Source organism: Haemaphysalis longicornis, unplaced genomic scaffold, assembly GCF_048455015.1.
Source record: "Haemaphysalis longicornis isolate Haplotype H1 unplaced genomic scaffold, Haemaphysalis longicornis Haplotype H1 scaffold_8, whole genome shotgun sequence".
Lineage (NCBI taxonomy): Eukaryota > Metazoa > Arthropoda > Arachnida > Ixodida > Ixodidae > Haemaphysalis > Haemaphysalis longicornis.
The window spans coordinates 53,286,142-53,306,155 of record NW_027526445.1 but is presented as its reverse complement, the minus strand read 5'-3'; the positions used below and the strand labels follow the sequence as shown (position 1 = coordinate 53,306,155).

At 46.8% G+C, this 20,014-nt stretch overlaps 1 protein-coding gene across 1 annotated transcript in view; it reads left to right on the top strand.

The window, feature by feature from the left end:
* Positions 1-8,168: 8,168 nt before the first annotated feature.
* LOC144149512 (cathepsin L-like) overlaps positions 8,169-20,014 on the top strand; it is a 58,705-nt gene continuing 46,859 nt past the window's right edge. The window contains exons 1-2 of the mRNA XM_077681115.1: positions 8,169-8,537; positions 17,256-17,363. Of these exons, the coding sequence (XP_077537241.1) occupies positions 8,331-8,537; positions 17,256-17,363 (315 nt within the window). The 5' untranslated portion in view covers positions 8,169-8,330. The remainder of the gene's footprint in view (positions 8,538-17,255; positions 17,364-20,014) is intronic.

Sequence of the window (20,014 nt, the reverse complement as noted above, 5' to 3'; positions counted from 1 at the left end):
CTTTCGGACGGGAACTCCTGGCGGCATACCTCGCTGTGAAGCATTTCCGCTTTTTCCTCGAAGGCCGCAGCTTCGTGATCTTCACCGATCACAAGCCTCTTACGAACGCTTTCAAGTCATCGAAGACTACATATTCTCCCCGAGAGACGCGACATTTGGCTTATCTTGCAGAGTTCACGACGGACATTCGGCATGTCAAGGGAGTTAACAACATTCCAGCCGACGCCCTTAGCCGTATTTCCGCCATACAGCGCTCCGGTTTCACTTCTCAGGAGTTGGCCCAAGCCCAAAGCGATGACGAGGAGCTCCGAACTCTACGTTCTTCAAACAGCTCCTCTCTGCAACTCGAGGACATTCTATGCCCTGATTCGGGAATCAGCATCGTTTGCGACATTGACCCGGTCTCAGGCCGCAGACGGCCGTACCTTCCTGCGTCTCTCAGGCGCATTGCCTTCAACTCTATTCACCGTCTCTCTCATCCTGGAGTTCGTGCCTCACGGCGCTTGATTGCCGAGAGATACGTCTGGCCGGGCATGAATACTGACGTACGCGCCTGGGCCCGTTCCTGCCTCGCCTGCCAACAATGCAAGGTCTCTCGGCATACCACATCGCCTCTGGCTACTTTCCCACTACCGGACTCAAGGTTCTCCACAATTCACGTGGACCTTGTTGGCCCACTACCACCATCTAAGGGCTGCCGCTACATCTTGACAGTGATCGACCGTTTTACCCGCTGGCCGGAGGCTTCTCCAATCGGCGATATTACGGCTGAGACTGTTGCTTCTACGCTTATGTCGACGTGGATCGCCCGTTTTGGCGTGCCGTCGGAGATTATCACAGACCGTGGCCGCCAATTTGAGTCAACACTCTTTCGCCGCTTGACATGCCTACTCGGTGTTACTCACCTAAAAACAACGGCCTATCATCCTCAAGCCAACGGCATGGTCGAGAGGTTTCATCGTCAGCTCAAGGCCTCGCTGATGGCTCACGAATCACCTGAGCAGTGGGCTGATCACCTTCCTCTTGTGCTGCTAGGATTGCGCACTGTCATCAAAGATGATCTTGGTTGTGCCGCATCCCAAATGGTCTACGGCACGTCTTTGCGATTACCGGCAGACTTCCTGGTCCCTCCACAGCCTCAAGACAACCCTTCCTCTCCTGGCCCATCCTACGTAAAGGATTTAACCCGGTTTTTCAGCTATATCCGTCCCCAACCGCCACGGCCGTGTTCCACAAAACCCACTTTTATTCACCCAAGTCTTTCTGTCAGCCAATACGTTTTCATCCGTGTCGACAGTGCCCGCCGGCCGCTTCAACCGCCCTACACCGGCCCTCATCTCGTCATTTCACGCGGCGAAAAGACGTTTACAGTTCGCGTTAACGGCCGCGACACTGTCGTTTCCATCGATCGCCTCAAGCCCGCTTTCACCGAGGCCGAACCGCCTGCCTTCGACACCACCATCCACCACTCCACCCTGAACACCACCACTCTCCCCTCCGTTCGCAGCCCCACCCGTGAACATCCCAGCGCAAAGACTGTCCGTTTTGCCGACACTCCGTCTGAAGAGGGGGGGGCTATGTGGCGGCGCCCCAGCAGCTTGCGTCGTCTGCGGCCGCAAACGGGCACGCTCCAGGAACGATGACGCTGGGGCTGAGCCACGAGTGGCGAGTGCTGACCACGCGCTTGCGGTGCGCGCTGGGCACGAGCGTGGAATAAAGCGGGGACCCCAGTTTGGGTCCACGGCGCTGTAGCGTGCAGACGTGTGTCTTCTCATCTCTCTGTCGCCGTCGCGACAGTCCAAACCATGCTGTGAGGATCATATCCAGTTTGGGTGTCCGCCACGGTTGCGGCTGCGGTGCTGGGCCGGCCGTCCTTTCTACCGGGAGGCGCCATGGGCGTTAGGCCTGGAGACGCCTCCGGCGTAGTCGAGACGTAAATCGCCCGTAAAAAATGTTGGAGGGGCCCACCTGCCGAAATGTGGTATCCAGATGAACCGGATCACCTTCCGGTGACGGTGGAGAGATTTTTTAGGGGGTTAGAAGAAGTACTCTGGGGTTCCGAACGAAAATTGTCGGAGCCGGTGAGCTGTACATCCGATACGATGGCGCGCTCGCAGCGCCCCCCCAAGCGCATGGAGCGGCGAACAAGATCTGGCCGCGCCGCCGCGCGCAGTGTCAGCACCTAAATATTCTTACACCGTGCCCCGAGCAAGAGATGCTTTGCATCTAAAAAGTTCGCCTCAGTTACGACACGCTTTCAGTAAATTGACAGATTTGCGTCTACGATCCAGCGTCTTATGCCGTTGCACCATACAAAGCCCTTCCTGATGCCGCGCAAATGTCTTCTCCTAAATGACATAAGTGCAAGAGCCACCCAGGTCTTCATAACAAACATTTGCCTTCGTCATGTTTGCTGGGAAATTTCCGCAGCTTATTGCCAAAACAATATGATCTTATTTCTGCCCATATAACGTGTAGCACTGACATACTAATTGGAACTGATACAAGGCTCTGTGACGGCACACCTGAGAGCTTTTTGTTGTTTCACCCAGATTATATTATCTTCGGAAAGGACAGAAAGACGTCGCGTGGTGGTGGCGTGATAATCGCTGTCCGCAAGTCTCTCAACTCCATTCCCGTTCCTATCTCAGCCTCTTCCATTCAGACATGCTGGGTTCTTGTTTGCTCCACTTTTTCGAACTCTTCATGCATTCTGTTTGGCGCGTGCTATCGACCACCAAACTGCAGCTCTGAATTCCTAACTGCTCTTGAAGCCGAACTCGAATACTTTCACTGTTCTTTCCCGCGGGTTCCAATAGTTATGGCCGGTGACTTTAGTTTTCCCGGTATTGACTGGCTCAGCAATCAAGTAGACAGCTCCTCCTCAATCAGGCATGAGTGCAGAGACTTTCGGCAGTTACTAGGTGCTTTCTCGTTGCAACCGATGGTTAAACAACCCACTCGAGGTCAAGCCACTCTTGACGTCGTTTGCACAACGCACCCTAGAAGCGTTACAGTGAGCGTTCTTGAGGAGATAAGTGACCACAAATTCGTACAATTAATTTAGACTTTGCCTCAACATTTCGAATAAAAAATAACATGAATCAATTTACGAATATTCTAAAGCAAACCTGTCTGCGATCAACGGATTCCTAAATGATTCGCTGGCCTGCACCACCTTCCCCACCGCCAGCCTACGCTCGTGATCACGCATGCTGCGCTAGCACGCAATGGCGCTCACACGCGGTTGTGTGAATCCCAGGCGACCCAGGAGTCCTGTTATGACGACAAGCAGCACACTGTGTCTTTTCCGCCTGGCTCTCTCTGGCCCTCCTGTGGACACCTCTCCGCCGTATTGGCCGTCCTGAAAAGTTGATGCTTCGTTACACCACACCTTATCAGGCGCTGCGACGGGTGACGGATGTCACATCCGAAGTTTCCCCTCTTCTGCCCTCTCCATCCCAGGCATCGCCTTCGTCGGACATTGTTCACGCGTCTCACCTCAAGGCCTATACCGGACGCCTGCCGATAGCGACCTGGATATTGGCGAGCACCGAGACAGTGCTTTCATCGGCGGTGGTGACGTTAGGTGACGTTTAGACACGCGCCGGCAAACGACAAAGAAGTAGCAGCATCGCGGGACGCTGGTAAGCCCTTGGTTCGAGGAAGAAGGGAACGTTGATGTGCCACCTTGCGAACGGTTCGCATACGCGCTATGGTACTGCTACTCCTGCAGATAGTGTAAATATCGTAAGCGCGCCTCAATTTCATCCGGACTTATTTTCATGGACACTTCAATAAACGTATATCTAACTCCGGTGGCAATAGCGAATTCAAAGCGACCTGCCTGCTCAGCAATGTGGCGTCTTGCAAAAGCAGCATGTATGGCTCCGAAATACCTAAATGACAAAAAAAAACGAAATAAATTTGAGCTAACATTCCTGAAAGGGACCCGGCGGCACTTACCATCGACTACTCGGATTGTATTCTGGGGTAAAGTCTATTGTCCCATCAACCTCCTCCCGCAAGAATTATGAAAATCCGTTCACTGTCACCGAAACTACGCGCAATGAGAAATCGTGCATAATTGTTCCCTCTCAACTCGACCGTGGACATCGCGATGAAAGCTGCGTTATCTCCAAGAGAGGGGGGCGGCTCTCGGCGTTCCTTTTTTCGGCTTTCAATACACGGTTTCGCCAGCGCTCGCCGTTCTCTGGCAACATTGTGCGTTCACCGGAAACGTGCCCTAGAAAGCTTCCTGTTTCCATTGTTTTACAAAATCCTCCCTGTTCTGTGGTTTTACCGTGGTTCCAGCCTGTGTTTGTGGCGGCAGCTGCTTGTGTTTCGGTGTTTTCGGTGAATAAAATTATTCCTATGAAGCACTCGCGACTCGGACACTGCTGTGTTGTGCCGGGATGCAGTGTGCGTTCCAGAACATTGGTCGTCGTCCATTACATCGCAATATGTGTTTGCGCCATTTCGCGTTACTGCTGCAGTTGTTGCGGCCACCGCAGACCTCGCATGGTATTTCTTCTTTCGGGCTTTAAAACTCAAATACGGTATTATCGACTGCATGAACGAAAAAAAAAACATGTTTATTTGCGCCCGTCTATGCAATGCAAACCGAAACACAAGTTAAACAAATAAAAAAAGCGGTTGGTTGGGGCTTATCAACCAATTAACTAGGGTGTGGAGTATTCTTAAAATTCCAGCTCGATTTTTTTTCTTGGCGTGTGCAATGTTCACAGTACTCTTCATGGGCTCCACTTTCACCAAGCAGCTCAATTATTGGCGAAGAATGAAGAAAGTCTCAGATTCGTGTGACGATACGGTGCGGCCGAGCTCAGAATAGTCTAACTGTATTGCTGCTTTGCAAACATTGATATTAGAAATGCATATATGCAACAACCTCATTTTGGACCATTTTATCTCTAGAATATGGCAGCTCAATAGTGCGCTAGTGAACACAAATGTTCAGCTTGATTCCTGGCAACTACAGTCGTATTTTCCAGGTAAGAACAAGGCAGCAGAATGATAAAGTATCATAAGCAAAAACGCCTATGTAGCACGAGTGTTGCGCACGTTCAAATCAATTAGCCATCACAAATCGGTCCGTAGCCCCTTCTCCCACTCCCACGGCTGTGCGCAAAGCGTCACAGTATATTTTGCGCACACATTTCCAGTTGCAACGGAATTTTAACACTTCGAAAATGTTTGTCATGTTCGGATCACTTTTCACCTTTCGTACATGTAATACACTACAAATACAATAATGAACAGATTTATCTGAAACAACGGAGCGAAAGAGTGACAGGGCTGGTTGCCGATGCTGAATCGATTCAATTATGCATTCAATTGTCTCTCGAGCTGCTTTTGTCTTCACGTTTATTCCCATAAAGCTTAAATTGAATCAAGTTTCTTAGTGCGGCGCCCAATTCAATAGTATACATCATGCGTTGATTTCACGGAAAATGGCAAGTGCAAAAAGTTTGTTTCTGTACCTACGGGTAATTATCGAAACATGATTTTTTGGCGGCAATCTTCACGTGTATTTAGTGATGCGACCACACTGTGTGTGAGAATTAGACCCTGACGAATTGCAGTACTCAAAACGAAATTTATTGTTTGTTTTATTGACAGACGATATTGCTGAAATTGACCAGAAAATAGCGGGACAATACGCTCACGTTTGTGCTACTGAGCCCGAAGTCGCAGGTTCGATTCCCGGCCGCGGTGACCGCTTTTCAGATGGAGGCGAAAAGCGACAACGCCCGTGTGTTCGAGATTTTGGCGCACGTTAAAGATCCCCAGGGGGTCAAAATTAATCCGTAGCCCTCCACTACGGCGCGCCTCATCGCCTGCAGCTGCATGTGCAGCGTCGGCGCATGAAACCCCGCAATCAATCAATCAATTAATACGCTAACGTGGAACAGGTCACATGCAAGGACGCAAAACTGAGTCCTACATATATAAGACAAGATTAACAAAATTGTCAAAACGGTGGGTTAAGTTTGATAGGGTAAAATTTTACACAACTGATTCAAATTTAACGCATCGCTATCCGCTTTATCCTAATGATCGTACTAAACTTATCTTATTGTTGGACCTTTCGTCGCGGTGGACCTTTCATCTCGATGGACATTCAGGCTCAATTGAATCTTCAGAGTCGGTGGATTTTGTCTCGTTGGACATTCAGGCTCGATTGGACCTTCCGTCTCGGTGGATCTTTCGTCTCGTTGGACATTCAGGCCACAAGTGATATACATTGTGAGAAATGTGTAGAGTGAGCGAAAGGGAGAGAGAGAGAGAGAGAGAGAGAGAGAGAGAGAGAGAAGGATTGAGTATATTATCAGATCACTGGAGCTGCGGATGATGACAATGAAAAATGCTCCTACCATTATCATAATTTCGGCGCACGTTAACGATTCCCACGCGGTCAATATTAATCCCGAGCACCCCCCCTTTCAACGGCGCAATAAACATCAATCTACGTGCAGAATTTGGCGCATTAAACACCATAATCTCAATGTTGTGCTGGTTTTGAGTGAATGCGGCTTGGCCTCATTTTCAGTACTGAAGGAATTATATATATGACCTCTGCGCGCAAGTGACGATGTCTTCATCCTTAATGTAAATTATTGAAGAGCTTCGTTTAGGGGCAAAGCCCTTTTAGGTGCTCGGGCTGTCGGCGTCTCATGTCGTCGTCTCGTGTCATCGTCTCGTGTCATCGTGGATATAGTCACGGTGCTAAAACACTGGGACACTTGTTCGCCCCTCGCGCTAGAACGTCGTCGTCGTCTTATAGTGACGGTACTAAAACACCGGGACAATCGTTTACTCCTCGATCGTGCTAGAACGTACTATCAGAAGACACCGGGACATTCTTTTTCCAACGCCTCGCGCTAGAATGCTTCGTGCTTCAAATACATGAGACTTTTACAGCGAAGCTGCTTACCTCTACCCCCAACGGTTTCATCTCCGTTGGTAAGTATATATGCCCAGGCCCTAAGATAGCACTTTACACTACATGGTTCGCCGCTCCGCAGGTTTCACGTCAGTGGAGATGGCCCGGGATTTTTTTTTTTTTTTTCCGTGAGTAGTCAGGGTTTCCTAACGAAAAGAGTAGCAATATAGATCAGACGCAGAACACTCATGTGCAAAATTTGCACAGTCCGCTGATAAAGAACGCTGCCGAAAAGGCCAATGAACACTGCAGTCTTTTTTCATGCTAAAAAAAGCCCGCAAATTAAGCGATGTGAACATATACGACATATTCATTCCCTGAGAATAGGCTACCCAGAACATTACAGAACGATGGTGAGTATAGGCTCCGTCTATATATATATATATATATATATATATATATATATATATATATATATATATATATATATATATATATATATATATATATATATATATATATATATATATAACGAATTTCTGTGTGCATAAAATGATTTTGTATGTAAATATTGATGGCACAACGGCCGCGGGTGCTTCTGGGGTGTTTGTCCTCTTATGGTAAGGATTTCAAGCGGTAAACGGTAAGTATGAAAGTAAGATGTGCACGCCTTCGCCAACTATGACGCAGTAAGCTTTTAGCCACAATAGAATTTGAAGTGAAAAGTCAGAGGCACCTCCAAAAAAACCTCCACTGGCAAAGGCACTGGCAATGAAACTTCGGGGAGTAAGGTAAGAATATGGGGGAATATAGGGAGGAGGAGGGGAGGCGGGGGGGGGGGGGGTCAATCCCGGAGGGTGCTCAGGCCCCCGAGCCCTTCTTTCTTTCGAGGTTTTGAAGGGGTGGGGGGAGAATAGGAGAAAGGGACCCGAAACTGTCTGGCTTTGCGTGCCGACACCTCATCAGGTCGCCCCCGAGCCCCGCACGCGTAGTCGGCGCCTATGCAAGAGTGTTCGCCAATTTAAATCCAGCGGTTCTTTCTGTCTCATATTCCGTCCGTCAGGCGGCGGACCACAACCACCGCCTGACACTAGAGTAAAACTGTAATAAGTTGTAATTAAAAGCTTTTATGTAAAAGTTACGCTAGTTATGGGCGGGTAAAATAAGGAACAAAGCGTGTGGTAGCCATAAAAATAGTCGCTGTGGTGAGTGGAACTAGTGCCCACAGAGGGCGCCATGGTTTGCGTCAAAAAACAAAAATACGCACAAAGATCAAAACTGACGCGGAGCGTCTGTTTCGCTGTCATCTCCGCGCTCATCTAATCAACGTAGGCGCTCGCGTGCTCGTGTGGAGGTGCGAGTTCGATTGAAAGTGTCCTGCAAGGCTTCATTTGTTCCTCAAGAGCCGAACTTGTAAATTGCCGCCATGAGGCTGCATTCGTCGCTGGCGGTCGCCGTCCTGTGCGTCCTAGTGGCGCATAGTTGGGCCGCTTTGATGCCCGGCGCTCCCGTGAAGCACGACCCGAAAGACTTCCACAATTATCTCGACGAAGCTCACTTCGTGGCGTCGACGCAGGTCGAAGGCCGTGAGTTTTACGACACGGTCGTGAACATCCTCGAAGCTGAAACGCAGGTGAGTGTGACAGAGCGCACGGGACGGGACCGACGGGACGGTGGCGACGCTATCGGAGCGACAGTTGCGCGATCGAGTCATGCGCTAGCACGTGATTCTGTTGCTGGCCGTCGCGCGACCTTTGTTTTCTCTTGGAGAGGGGAAAGAGGGGTCGCCTAAAAGTGCTGGCTAAGGTCGCGATACTAAATCAAGGGTGCGTGGGACAGGAGAAGGAATTCCGCTTTGGCGCGTGACCGCAACTTAAGCGAAAACAGAGGGGCGTGAATTTCGGGAATATATCTCCGGGAAGACTGCGCTAAGCGCAAACTAACTTAAAATAAGCCTTGTGATTGTTGTGCTTGGTGCTATTTTTCAATCATCGTAAAATGCGACCCGTACCTTTGAGTGAGTCGCGTATACATCGTATGATTTTTTATTGCTATGAGAAAAACCTTTCTGTACAGGCTATCTCATTAGAGGAGATTAAATCGTATGATCCAAACGCGCTTGCCTCTCGCAAAGATAACATTCCCTCACGAGGGAAGACGGGAGCGCTGTGGGATTATTTCTTTTTTACATTTATAACCTTTCCCTTGCACCATGCACACGCCATTTTTTTTCCTTCTCTTTCCCTACAGTACTTGCCTGGATTTCATGTCAAATCCTCCCCTACTTTATTGTTAAACACTCTCTTTTTCTAAGCATTAACCATTTGTGTGTGCGCGAATGCGTGTGTGGAGGGCCTTTTTTTATTGCTCTTCATTTGTTTTCGAAATTGACATTGAAGATATTTCTGCAGCAATTTTACAAAGTTTTCGAGCCATTTTATGAGCTCCAGTGTGATGCGAGTTCCCCTTCGATACCACCGTAGGAGTGTTGAGCTCATAAATTTTGAAACTGCAAAACTGTAACCTTCCTGTCATCGAACTGTCATGGGCGCCGAGAAAAAGAGCTGCGCACAGCAGACGTGCATTGAAGTTTCACGTTAGTCCTGTCGCACGTACGCAGCCAGTGTCTGTGAGGCATCCTGTGCCTACAGGGCGGGGCATTGCTGCTTCCTGCCCGCATAATCCGTGGATGATTTGCTATTCGAGGGGCCCCGCCCGGCGGCTTCCTGTGTTTGCACGCCACAGGTTCTTTTAGTGCTCTCGTTATTATTTTTCGGTGTGAAATTCTCTTAGCGAAAAAAGTTGCAATCGTGCAGGCATCGGCAATTTCAGTGCGAGCCACATTTGTCGTCACACGGGATCGAACGTCCTGGCCCATTGTTTCTGGAGAAAAAATAACGACCATGCAGCCATAGTTAATTGTAAGCTGTTGCTAAGAAGCAAAAGAACTAACTGTCACCGTTAGTGATAACATTGCCCGACAATAAAATCGGCAATTAAATAGGGCATAAACTTCGAAGAGGTTCTGAGCATAAACCGTAAGCAGGTCCGTTATGCAGAGTTTAGATTAGTCCATTGCTATTATTGTCGAAGTTACAACAAAAGACAACTAAAAAATCAGAAATATGAGAAAAAAAATTATTAAAGGAACACCACAGAATTTCGATGTTCCAGTTTAATATACACATACCTTTTGCGCATGCATTTTCTAGCAATCTATGTGCAGCGATTGTGTCGCATTTGCCCATTATAGAGTAGTAGGCCTGGGTTAGGGCTTTTTTTTTTTTTCATTTCTCTGTATGTATTTTTATTACCTGGTACCAACATAAATGAATTTTTCAAACGTTGCCCTAGAAAAAAACAGGATCTGACTAGGTGGGATTCTAAATCTCGCATGTGCCCGTGTAAAGCGCCACTGCATTACGTTCTTCGCCACACTAACCACTCTGTGATGGCAAACGAAGATGCAGAAACACCTAGCAAAGCTGAGAATGTCGTGTGCACAAAAAAAAAAATATGAAAGGAGCCCAAATTGTCGCAGCTCTTACCAGCACTGACAGAGCAAAGGAAAGACGGCTTACTTATGCAGTGAGACAGCAAAGCTTCAGGGAAAACTTCAAAGCTAAACAAGCACAAGAATTGCAAGCGTGGGGTGAGAAGTGTCATCCAGAACAAAGACCTTGTTTGGCTGAAGACCAAACGTGAGAGATATGGGCGCAGAATACGGAACGTCACTAGAACAAAAAGCTCAGTTGGATGAGGTCCAGCCATAACATGAGAAAGACACGGAACTTCACCGCCAGCAACGTGCCAACGTCCCTCGTCACAAACAACAATGAGGGCACCTCTGCTACGAGAGCTCTAAAGAGAAGCTCCTCGCAAACACATTGGAAACCTTGCGCAACATCTACGAGAGGTTGTGGTTTCTGTTTAGCATCGCATAAGTGCAGTCGAGCCACTTTGACAAACAATTTCTAGCATGGCCGAACTAAGACGTCACAAACTTTCTGCTTGTAGAAACTTGTATTGGGCAATTAATTTGACATGATGGCATCTTGAAGAAGTAAACTACATTCTACGCAATTGCCACGTCAGTTAATTTTGTAATTAGGCTTTTGGTTGACCACTCAGTAACTACAAGTAAAAACGTTTAGTCCTCACTGCTGTGTACACCATAAAATCTTTCATTGGGTTTAACGATGTCGCTTGGCAGTGAAGGCAGCTAACGATAAAAAGTGGTCGTCAAACTTTTTAGCCAGTAAAGCTCCTGAACTAAGCAAAAAGCTCTGAAATGCATTTTTTCTCACTTTTTAACATGAGGCGTTTGATATGGTTACGGCTTTTCCAGAGGTCATTATTTGCAAGGTTATTTTGAAACAAGACATAATTTAATGACCAAGTTTTAACTTGTTCTCAAACCTTACAGACTGAGCCAAATTATCATGGGTTTTCTTGTTGTTGTTTGTCTTTATAAACAATTGGGGCAGATCTTTTCGCTTTTATTTATTTATTTATTTACAAGTTACCTGAGCCCGTATGCAGAATTGTATTCAAAGAATTTGTTCTCAGAAAAAAATTGAGAAAAAAATGATTAAGTCAGTATTTTTAAGCGTACTCTCTGTCGTTTCTTTTTAACTTTAGGTAACATCAAGTGGATAATGTTGACACGTTGCTGTAGGAAGAAATATTTACATATATGATGAGAGAGTGATTCAAACACACATGTGGTGAAAGCGCATTGTCGTAAGTAAAGGTTGGCGGTTTGTTCGGTGAAATCCTTTTTTTATGGCATCGTCAGTGTTAAAATTTTCGCTTTCTTTGTACAAAAGTAACATATGCTCACATTCCTTGCTGACCAGAAGTTCGAGTTTTACTTCACCCGCTGCGGTGGCTCAGTGTCTAAGGCGTTGTGCTGCTCAGCCCAAGGAGCCGTGGCGGCCACGTTTCAGATGCAGGCGAAAAACGAAAACTTTGTTTGTATCGAAATGAAGTGCACGTTCATAATCCCCAAGTGGTCAAAAGTAATTCAGAGCCTTCCACTACGGCGCGCCTCATCGCCTAGGTGTGGCGTCGCCATAAAAGAAGCTGCACATTTTTTTCCCTCATGCAATGCCACCTAGACGATGCAACACAGTGTTGCCAACCAATTTTGACTGCAATGTCCCATACCGAGCATGAAAAAAGCCCTACATAGCCCTATGCAATATTGTTGGTAACATTACACTCCACCCTACGCAAAAAAAAAAGGCTATTTTGTTAGATATGTACCAATTATTTATTTTCATTTGTGTTAATTTTAGTTATTTCTTGTAATTTTCATTTGTTGAGTTTAATACTTTGACAGCTAAGCTGTCTGTGTTTTGGTTTCACAATTTGTGCGCGGATGTTTCGTGTTGCCTTTTATAGAGCTGCTAGAGTTACGTTTCTGCCGGTATGTTTACCGTCCAGACGCATCTACCTTGAAGGGCTCCCCTAGTGATGTTTGGACCGGTGTCTTTCCCGTATAAGCGCACGTGTCACCTGTCACCCTTTTGTATGTGGTTGCGTTTGGAGGAAGGAGCATGCACGCACAGCCAGGCGTCACGGGAGCACCTATTCAGAACTATTATGATGGAATGGTTGCAGACTATGGCTGTAAGTTTTCTTTAATCAGAAATGGTCTGAAGCAAATTGTGTGGTATTTAGCCGCAAGGACGACTCTCGCAGTACTCAGAGTTTTATTTAATTTTCACGATTGCATAGCTCATGACTACGAAGTCGTAAACGTTGGGAAACTGCCGTCTGCTGTCATTACATGGGCTGCTACAGGAAAAAGTGGACATATCCGAGATTGTGTGCTCAACAACACTAGAGTCCGTGTCAATTTCATTCAGCTAGCTTACTAGGAGGCATGCTCAATCGCAAACTCCAAATAAGCGTGTCTTGTTTTGTCGGCTCCTTGGACTGTGCCCAACTTAGCAGAGTGGAATTTTTTCATTCTCTGTTAGCTTCCAAATCGCTACCTACCTATATCTCATGTTAACGACGGGCAGACAGACACACATTGCATGATGTGACTGCAGCCGCCATAGAACCGTCAGCAATAGAGCTTCGTGTTTTCTACAATGTATATTAGTCCTTAACTTTATGCGAAGAGTAACCCTTTAATCCATTATGATCACGGAGGAAAGCTTTCCCCCAATCTATGGGTAGCGAAAGTTCCATTCTTAATTACGACGTCTTCCCCCAGTTGTGAATGCCGCCCGCACTCTGTCGTTCTCCGATGAGCCTGATTTCTTGTCACACTTTGCCTGGGAGTGGAGCCGCAGAAACGCAATCCAGCAGCCAATGTTGGCGTTGCAACCTGTTAGATGAAGGAATAATTTCATGTGTTCGTGGCTTCATTTGGCTTTGAACTGCGAGTTCAACAAGAAACCTCGAAATCACCCTATGCCTTGCAGAAAAATGGTCGAGCGGCCCTATGGCCCTACAGCGAGAGAAAAATTCCAAAAATGCTCTACATGTAGGGAAAAAACACAACAGTTGGCAGCACTGACATTTCAGCATAGCCACAATGTCATTTCTTTTTCAATGCTTCAAGAGACCCTGCAACACTCTTTGAGCAGTGCAAGTAAACCTCCGCAACGTTTAGATTGCACTGCCAGGAATACCTCAGCCAAATATTACACGTGCATGTGAGGCGTTCAGCGTGAAAATCGGTGTGAAATACGTGGAAAAACCTACCACACTCTCTTCAGTTTTCCTCATTATGCACCCCTGGCATGGCCTAAACGACGTCATTGTGGCCATGGCTGTCCTATTGGCTGTTGCTGGTCAACTTCGCGGCTTATTTCTCGCATTTCCTGTGACGATTCGCCATCGTTGGTGCTGTGTACCAACCTCTTCTATGCCTAAACCTGTACACGCAGTTATGGTATTTTTTTGTGTGTTTTGAGTGCACGCGGAGTTTGAGTGACGGACTCAATACTTCCCTTTCAACGAGACCATTTGACAACAAACGTTTATTGCTTTAAAAACGCCTTCCGAGCCTGAGCGCTTGCTTTCGAGCAGGCAGCCATGCCTGCTTTTTTGTGGAACCAGACCGGAAATAGACCCTACCACGTTGCGGAGAAAAGGAGAAAACTCCACGGTCTTTAATATATCAAAGGCCGCCAAAAGGAACGCCACGAGCCGCGCCCCTCTCCTGGAGAGAGCGCGCAGCTTTCGTCGCGTTGTCTGCGGACGAGTTAAGGAGGAACAATTACCGTATTTACCCGATTCTAATGCGCACTTTTTTTCCGGAAAAACAGGCCGAAAAATGCCATGCGCGTTAGAATCGGATACGAAACCAAAACTGCCGAAACAGCTGAAATTTCGTTTTACCCAACGCCATCGCCACCTCAAGATGGCGCCAAATCTTTTAGCAACAATTTTTCGGATCTAGGCGCCTAGCACGTCTAGAGTTTTCTATCAGCGTTCACACAAATCGGCAAATTATTCCACTTGTGCGCTTGATAGCAGCAATGGGAGAAGCGGCAACGAAGGTGTGCCGCTTTAACGGCTTACGAGCGGCTCCCACGCGTTCACAACGAGCAGTTTTCTGAAGCGTGCGCCTTTGGAGAAGCTGGCGGGATGGGCGTGGGAGGCGTGGGCCACGATCCCATCAAACATGGTTGAACATTCGTTCAGAAGTGTGGCATCGCGAACGCGCTTGATGGCATCGAGGTAGAGATGTCGCGGTCAGCGAAAGGCGACAAGGAGCTCTCGGAGAGCGACGAGGAGTGAGATGCGCGAGATTGCTTCGGGAAATAAATCGCCCGTTTCTCTCGCATTCGTTTTTCTTGGTCACAAAGTTCTGTGTGCGTTACAATCGAAGGTGCAAGTTTTTTTTCATTTTTTTTGCCTGGAACATCGGGTGCTTGTTAGAATCGGGGGCGTGTTAGAATCGGGTAATTACGGTATGCACAATTTCTCATTGCGTGTAGTTTCAGTGACAGTGAACGCATTTTCATAATTCTTGCAGGAGGAGATTGCTGGGACAATAGACTTTACCTTAGAATACATTCCGAGTAGTCGATGGTAAGTGCTGCAGGGTCCCTTTCAGGAATGTTAGCTCAACTTTATTTTGTTTTGTGGTCATTTAGGTACTTATTTCAGAGCCATACGTGCTGCTTTTGCAAGACGCCACATTGATGAGCAGGCAGGTCGCTGTGAATTCGCTTTTACGACCGGAGTTAGATTGAAGGGTTGGAAAGGTCCATGAAAGTAAGTCCGAATGAAATGAAGGTGTGTTTACGATATTTACACTATCTACAGGAGTACGCAGTACCGTAGCGCGTACGCGAACCGTTCGCAAGCTGGCACATCAACGTTCCCTTCTTCCTCGACCCAAGGGCTTACCAGCGTCCTGCGATGCTGCTACTTCTTTGTCGTTTGCCAGCGCATGTCTAAACGTCACGTAACGTCGTCCCCCGCCGATGAAAGCACCGTCTCGGTGCTGGCTAAGATCCAGGTCGCTATCGGCAGGCATCCGGTAGGCCGTGAGGTGGGAGTGTGAACAATGTCCGATGAAGGAGATGCCTGGGATGGGGAGGGCAGGAGAAACTTCGGATGCGACATCTGTCAGCCGTTGCAGCGCCTGATAAGGTCTGTCGTAACAAAGCATCAGCTTTGCGGGACGGCCAATACGGTGGAGACGTGTTCGCAGGAGGGCCAGAGAGAGCCAGGCGGAAAAAACGCAGTGTGGTGCTTATCGTCATAACAGGACTTTTGGGTTGCCTGGGATTCACACAGCCGCGTGTGAGCGACATTACGTGCTAGTGCAGCACGTGTGATCACAGGCGTAGGCTGTCGCAGGCAGGGAAGTGTTTATTGGCAAAGTCGGTTGCCGACCGTAGAAAAGATAAAAGGAGGAATAGCCGCTGGTATTATCACGTGAAGAGGTGTGAGCAAATGTGATATATAGAAGCACGGCGCCCCAGCCTTTGCGGTTAGTTGAGACGTACGTGGCCAGCATTTCGGTGAGTGTACGGTTTAAAGCGTTTGCCCAGACCATTTGTCCGGGGATGGAGCGCTGTGGTCAACTTGTGTCAGGTGGAGAACGAGCGAAACAGGTCGGCGACGACTTTGGATAAAAAGGAACAGCCACGGTCTGTGACAGGTCCCTGCGGAGCGCCGTGCTGCAAAATGATGTTTTCGAGGAGGAATTCGGCACCATCGGTGGCACCGCGAAACAGCGACCCACACTGTACAAGTGCCTACTTGTCGCACTTTAAAATTTATGGGAATGCAGAGGGGTACATGGTGCTTTCATACTGTGATATAAGGCTGCTTACATTACTTTTGGTAAAATGCTATCCCACCAATTCACTTCTGTATAGATGTGAAGCCGACTCCATAGAGGCTTGTTGCATAAAAGAGGAGCCGGAAAGGATGTTTCAACTTGGTGGAAAACTGTCGGAATGTGTGGGATATGTTTTTATATTGTTAGTAGTGCAAAAGTGCAAGTAGATTTTGCTTTTCTCGGGCGTGAAAGGCAGCTGCACACTGAAGTCGCCTAAGGTCGTCGTCAATGTGATTCCCCTGCTGCGCTCTGCATCGGAGTTCAAAGCAACCAAGAAAGCAAAATAAACCGTGACCATGCTTCATTTGAGTGGAATATAGCCCTTGGAACTCACTTTTCATTATGCCAGCACCGAAGGGCGTTGTATTCACCAAAAACGATGAAGAACCTTCAACTTTGATTCCACCCACTGTCAGCGGTAACGTAATGTGGGACAACAGATTTGTTAGGCATTTAATTGTATGCTAGCAATCAAGAGGAATAGTAAAACAAGAGTGGGGTAACCACTAAACCTCACAAACCTGATTTTTAGCTGTTGCTTCGGTTGGAATCTGCCAATCGCATAAATAAGTCCCTGTAACGTCACAAGGGATGGGCGAGAAAGTGCCTGGTGAAAGGTAACAACTTCACCTGTTTTTCTGATTATTTAGCTTAATTGTTTAAAGTTGCCATTAGGATCGACATCATTGCTGTCGAGACAAAGACATCTTTTGAATGAACCAAACTTGTATTTTTTTGATAACGGTCCGCTTGAACTACAAACTGAAATTTTTTTCGCACTCAGTTGTTTTAATTAATCTCTCCGAACTGGTGCACAAGCTGGTTCAGGCTTGCGAACTGAACCCGTTAGGCATGTAATTCTGTCAAACCGGAACTGAAGTGCAACAAAACTCTTTCACCCGAACCTGAACCGTAACGGAACCGGTATTTTTTCAGTTAGACACACTGATACATGTATACGTATTCCCTTGCACCGGTTTTGCCACACTGACACTGGGTTGTTTTATTTTTGTCATTATTTCTTTCCAGGTGGTGTCTGGGATCATAACCAGGCTGAAGATGAAGATGACTGAGTCAGTCTGCAAGATCTCCAAGGCCAACTACACCAGGGAGCTCTGCCGCGCCAAGAAGGGAAAGGTGGGGGCGATGGGTTCAGCCCTTTAGACCACACTCAAGAGCACAATCTAGAGCAAACTATGGCTCTAGGGCACACTAGAGCCATTTAGAGCAGGCTCCCTACTATGTAGCAAGTTTCTGGAGAGGATAAATTTCACACCCATCTGGAATTCGCCGTTTCGCAATTATCCTTGAAGAAGATTACCGACACATTACAAACAGTGACGAGTTATGGTCAACAGGTTTCTTTAAGGGGACTCAGCTGATCATATTCCTATGGGACTAGCCAATTCGTGACCCACGGTCTTAAAAACCATCGTCTGCCTATACAAAAGGCTTTATACATATTTGAAAATGTTCCTAACGGGCTAGTTTGGTTCTCTTAGGAATACATGATTTCTTTACTGAAATAAAAAGTAAACAAGAAACACGTTTTGGTTAATCCAGTTTTCACTAGAGGGCACTAGCTGCCTAGCAAGAGAGAGTTTCATTTCTTTGTTTCAGTGCAGAAGTGACGTATCCTCAAAATAAGCAAACTAGGCTGTTTAAAGGATTTTCATGGATCTGCAGAACTTTGCGTGTAGGCGCACGATGGTTTTTAAGCCCGTGGGTCGCGGAGTAGTATGTCCCAGAGGAGTGTTAACAGGTGAGTCCCCCTTAAAGGGACCCTGCAACACTCTTTAAACAGTGCAAGTAAACCTGCGCAAGGTTTAGATTACACTGCCAGGAATACCTGAGTCGAACACTACACGTGCACGTGAAGCAGTGAGCACGCAAATCACTGCGAAAGACGCGGAAAAACCAACCGCGCTCTCTTCAGTTTTTCTCATTATGCACCCCTGGCATGGCCTAAATGACGTCATTGAGGTCATGGCTGTCCTATTGGCTGCCACTGGTCAACCTCGCGGCTTATTTCTCACATTTCCTGTGACGATCCACCGTCGTCGGCGCTATGTACGAACCTCTTCTGTGCCTGTACCTGTACGCGCAGTTTTAGCATTCTTTTGTGTTTTGAGTGCGCACGGAGTTCGAGTGATAAACTCAGTATTCCCCTTTCAACGAGACCACTCGACAACAAGCGTTTATTGCTTTAAGAACGCCCTACCAGCCTGAGCACTTGCTTGCGAACAGGCAACCATGCCTGCTTTTTTGTGGCACCAGACGGGAAATAGGCCCCTCGACGTTGCGGAGAAAAGGAGAAAACTCCCCGGGCTGTAATATAGCTAATACCCCGGCTGCACTAGGGTTCGAATGTCATTTGAACCAAATGTCATTTGACTCAAATGGGGTGCTTCGAATGCCATTCAGAATCCGCCGTGCTACACTACAATTTCGATGGCATTTGAAAGCTTTCACAATTGTTCGCCGTGCTGTAGTGGCGCTGTTGTCGCCTCATTCCGTTTTCGTACAATAATACAACAATCAAATTCAGGAGCAGTCTAAGGCATTAAAATAATATCAAATTAGAAGAGACACCAGTTTTGACTCTAATGTAGTGGCTGTTTGCATAGTTCTTTTTTTTTTTTTTTTTTGCAATGACGCATTGGTTTTGGAAGTAGGAAAATTAAATATATTGATTTCATATTTTAAGTAAATGAACAGTGAACAAAGTTGTGCAAACAAAAATATTTTGTTTGTTTTATGTACGGACGTATTATATTTTTTTATTGCCGATCGAAGACAGACGCTGCGTGCGAGGGTGCTAGAAATGGCATTTGAAATCCCAAATGTCTCTCTCGGTGCTCATTTGGCTTGACTGTCATTTGACCCGAATGCCATTTCAAAACCTAGTGTAGCAGCACAACTTGGCATTTGAGTCAACTGACATTCGGACGCTAGTGTAGCAGGAATATAAGGCAGGCTGCCAAAGAGAACGCCACGAGCCGCCCCCTTCCACGGGAGAGACACGAAGCTTTCGTTGCGTTGTCTGTGGTCAACTTGAAAGGGAACGATTATGCATGATTTCTCATCGTGGCAGTGAACACATTTTCATAATTATTGCTTGAGAAGATTGCTGGGACAATAGACTTTACCCCCCCAAAAAACGTTCCAAGTAGTCAATGGTATGTGCTGCAGGGTCCCTTTAAAGGAGATCCATACAGTACACCGTGGCACGTGTTGGTAAATGTTGCTTAAAAGTTGTTTTTTGGGACAAGTTGTGTCATTGGCTCAGTGCCTTAAGAAATTTAGTCCCTTTTCAAGTTCTGGAGTCTTGCTGTAAACATGTCTTGTCTGCTTGAGGGATGAAACAAGTTACCCTGTAAACAAAATACTCTGGACACTTCATTTCTTTTCAGAATACTTTTTTTTTTTGGCCCATGCTAGGTTCTAAGATGTAATTGTTTAATTAGGCTGCATCCACTCACAGAATAGAGTCACTTCCATTGATGGGTCCATGCCACCCTGAGAATAAAATTGATTCCCTGCAAGTCTGGATAGTACTTGTAAACCTTGGCTTTTTGTCTTTTGGCCTGCCAAGTTTTTCACGGTTTCAGGTTAGTTTAGTTGATTTGTGATACCTTTTTAACATGAGGAAGAGAGTGCTTGCTTTTTTATTTTGTTTTTAATTTGCGGCATTTTTAAATAGGTTTATGTCAGCACCTAATGTGTGGAATATTTATTTTTGTTCAAAATAAAGCAAGGATGATCATTGTATGATTATTCCTGCAGTC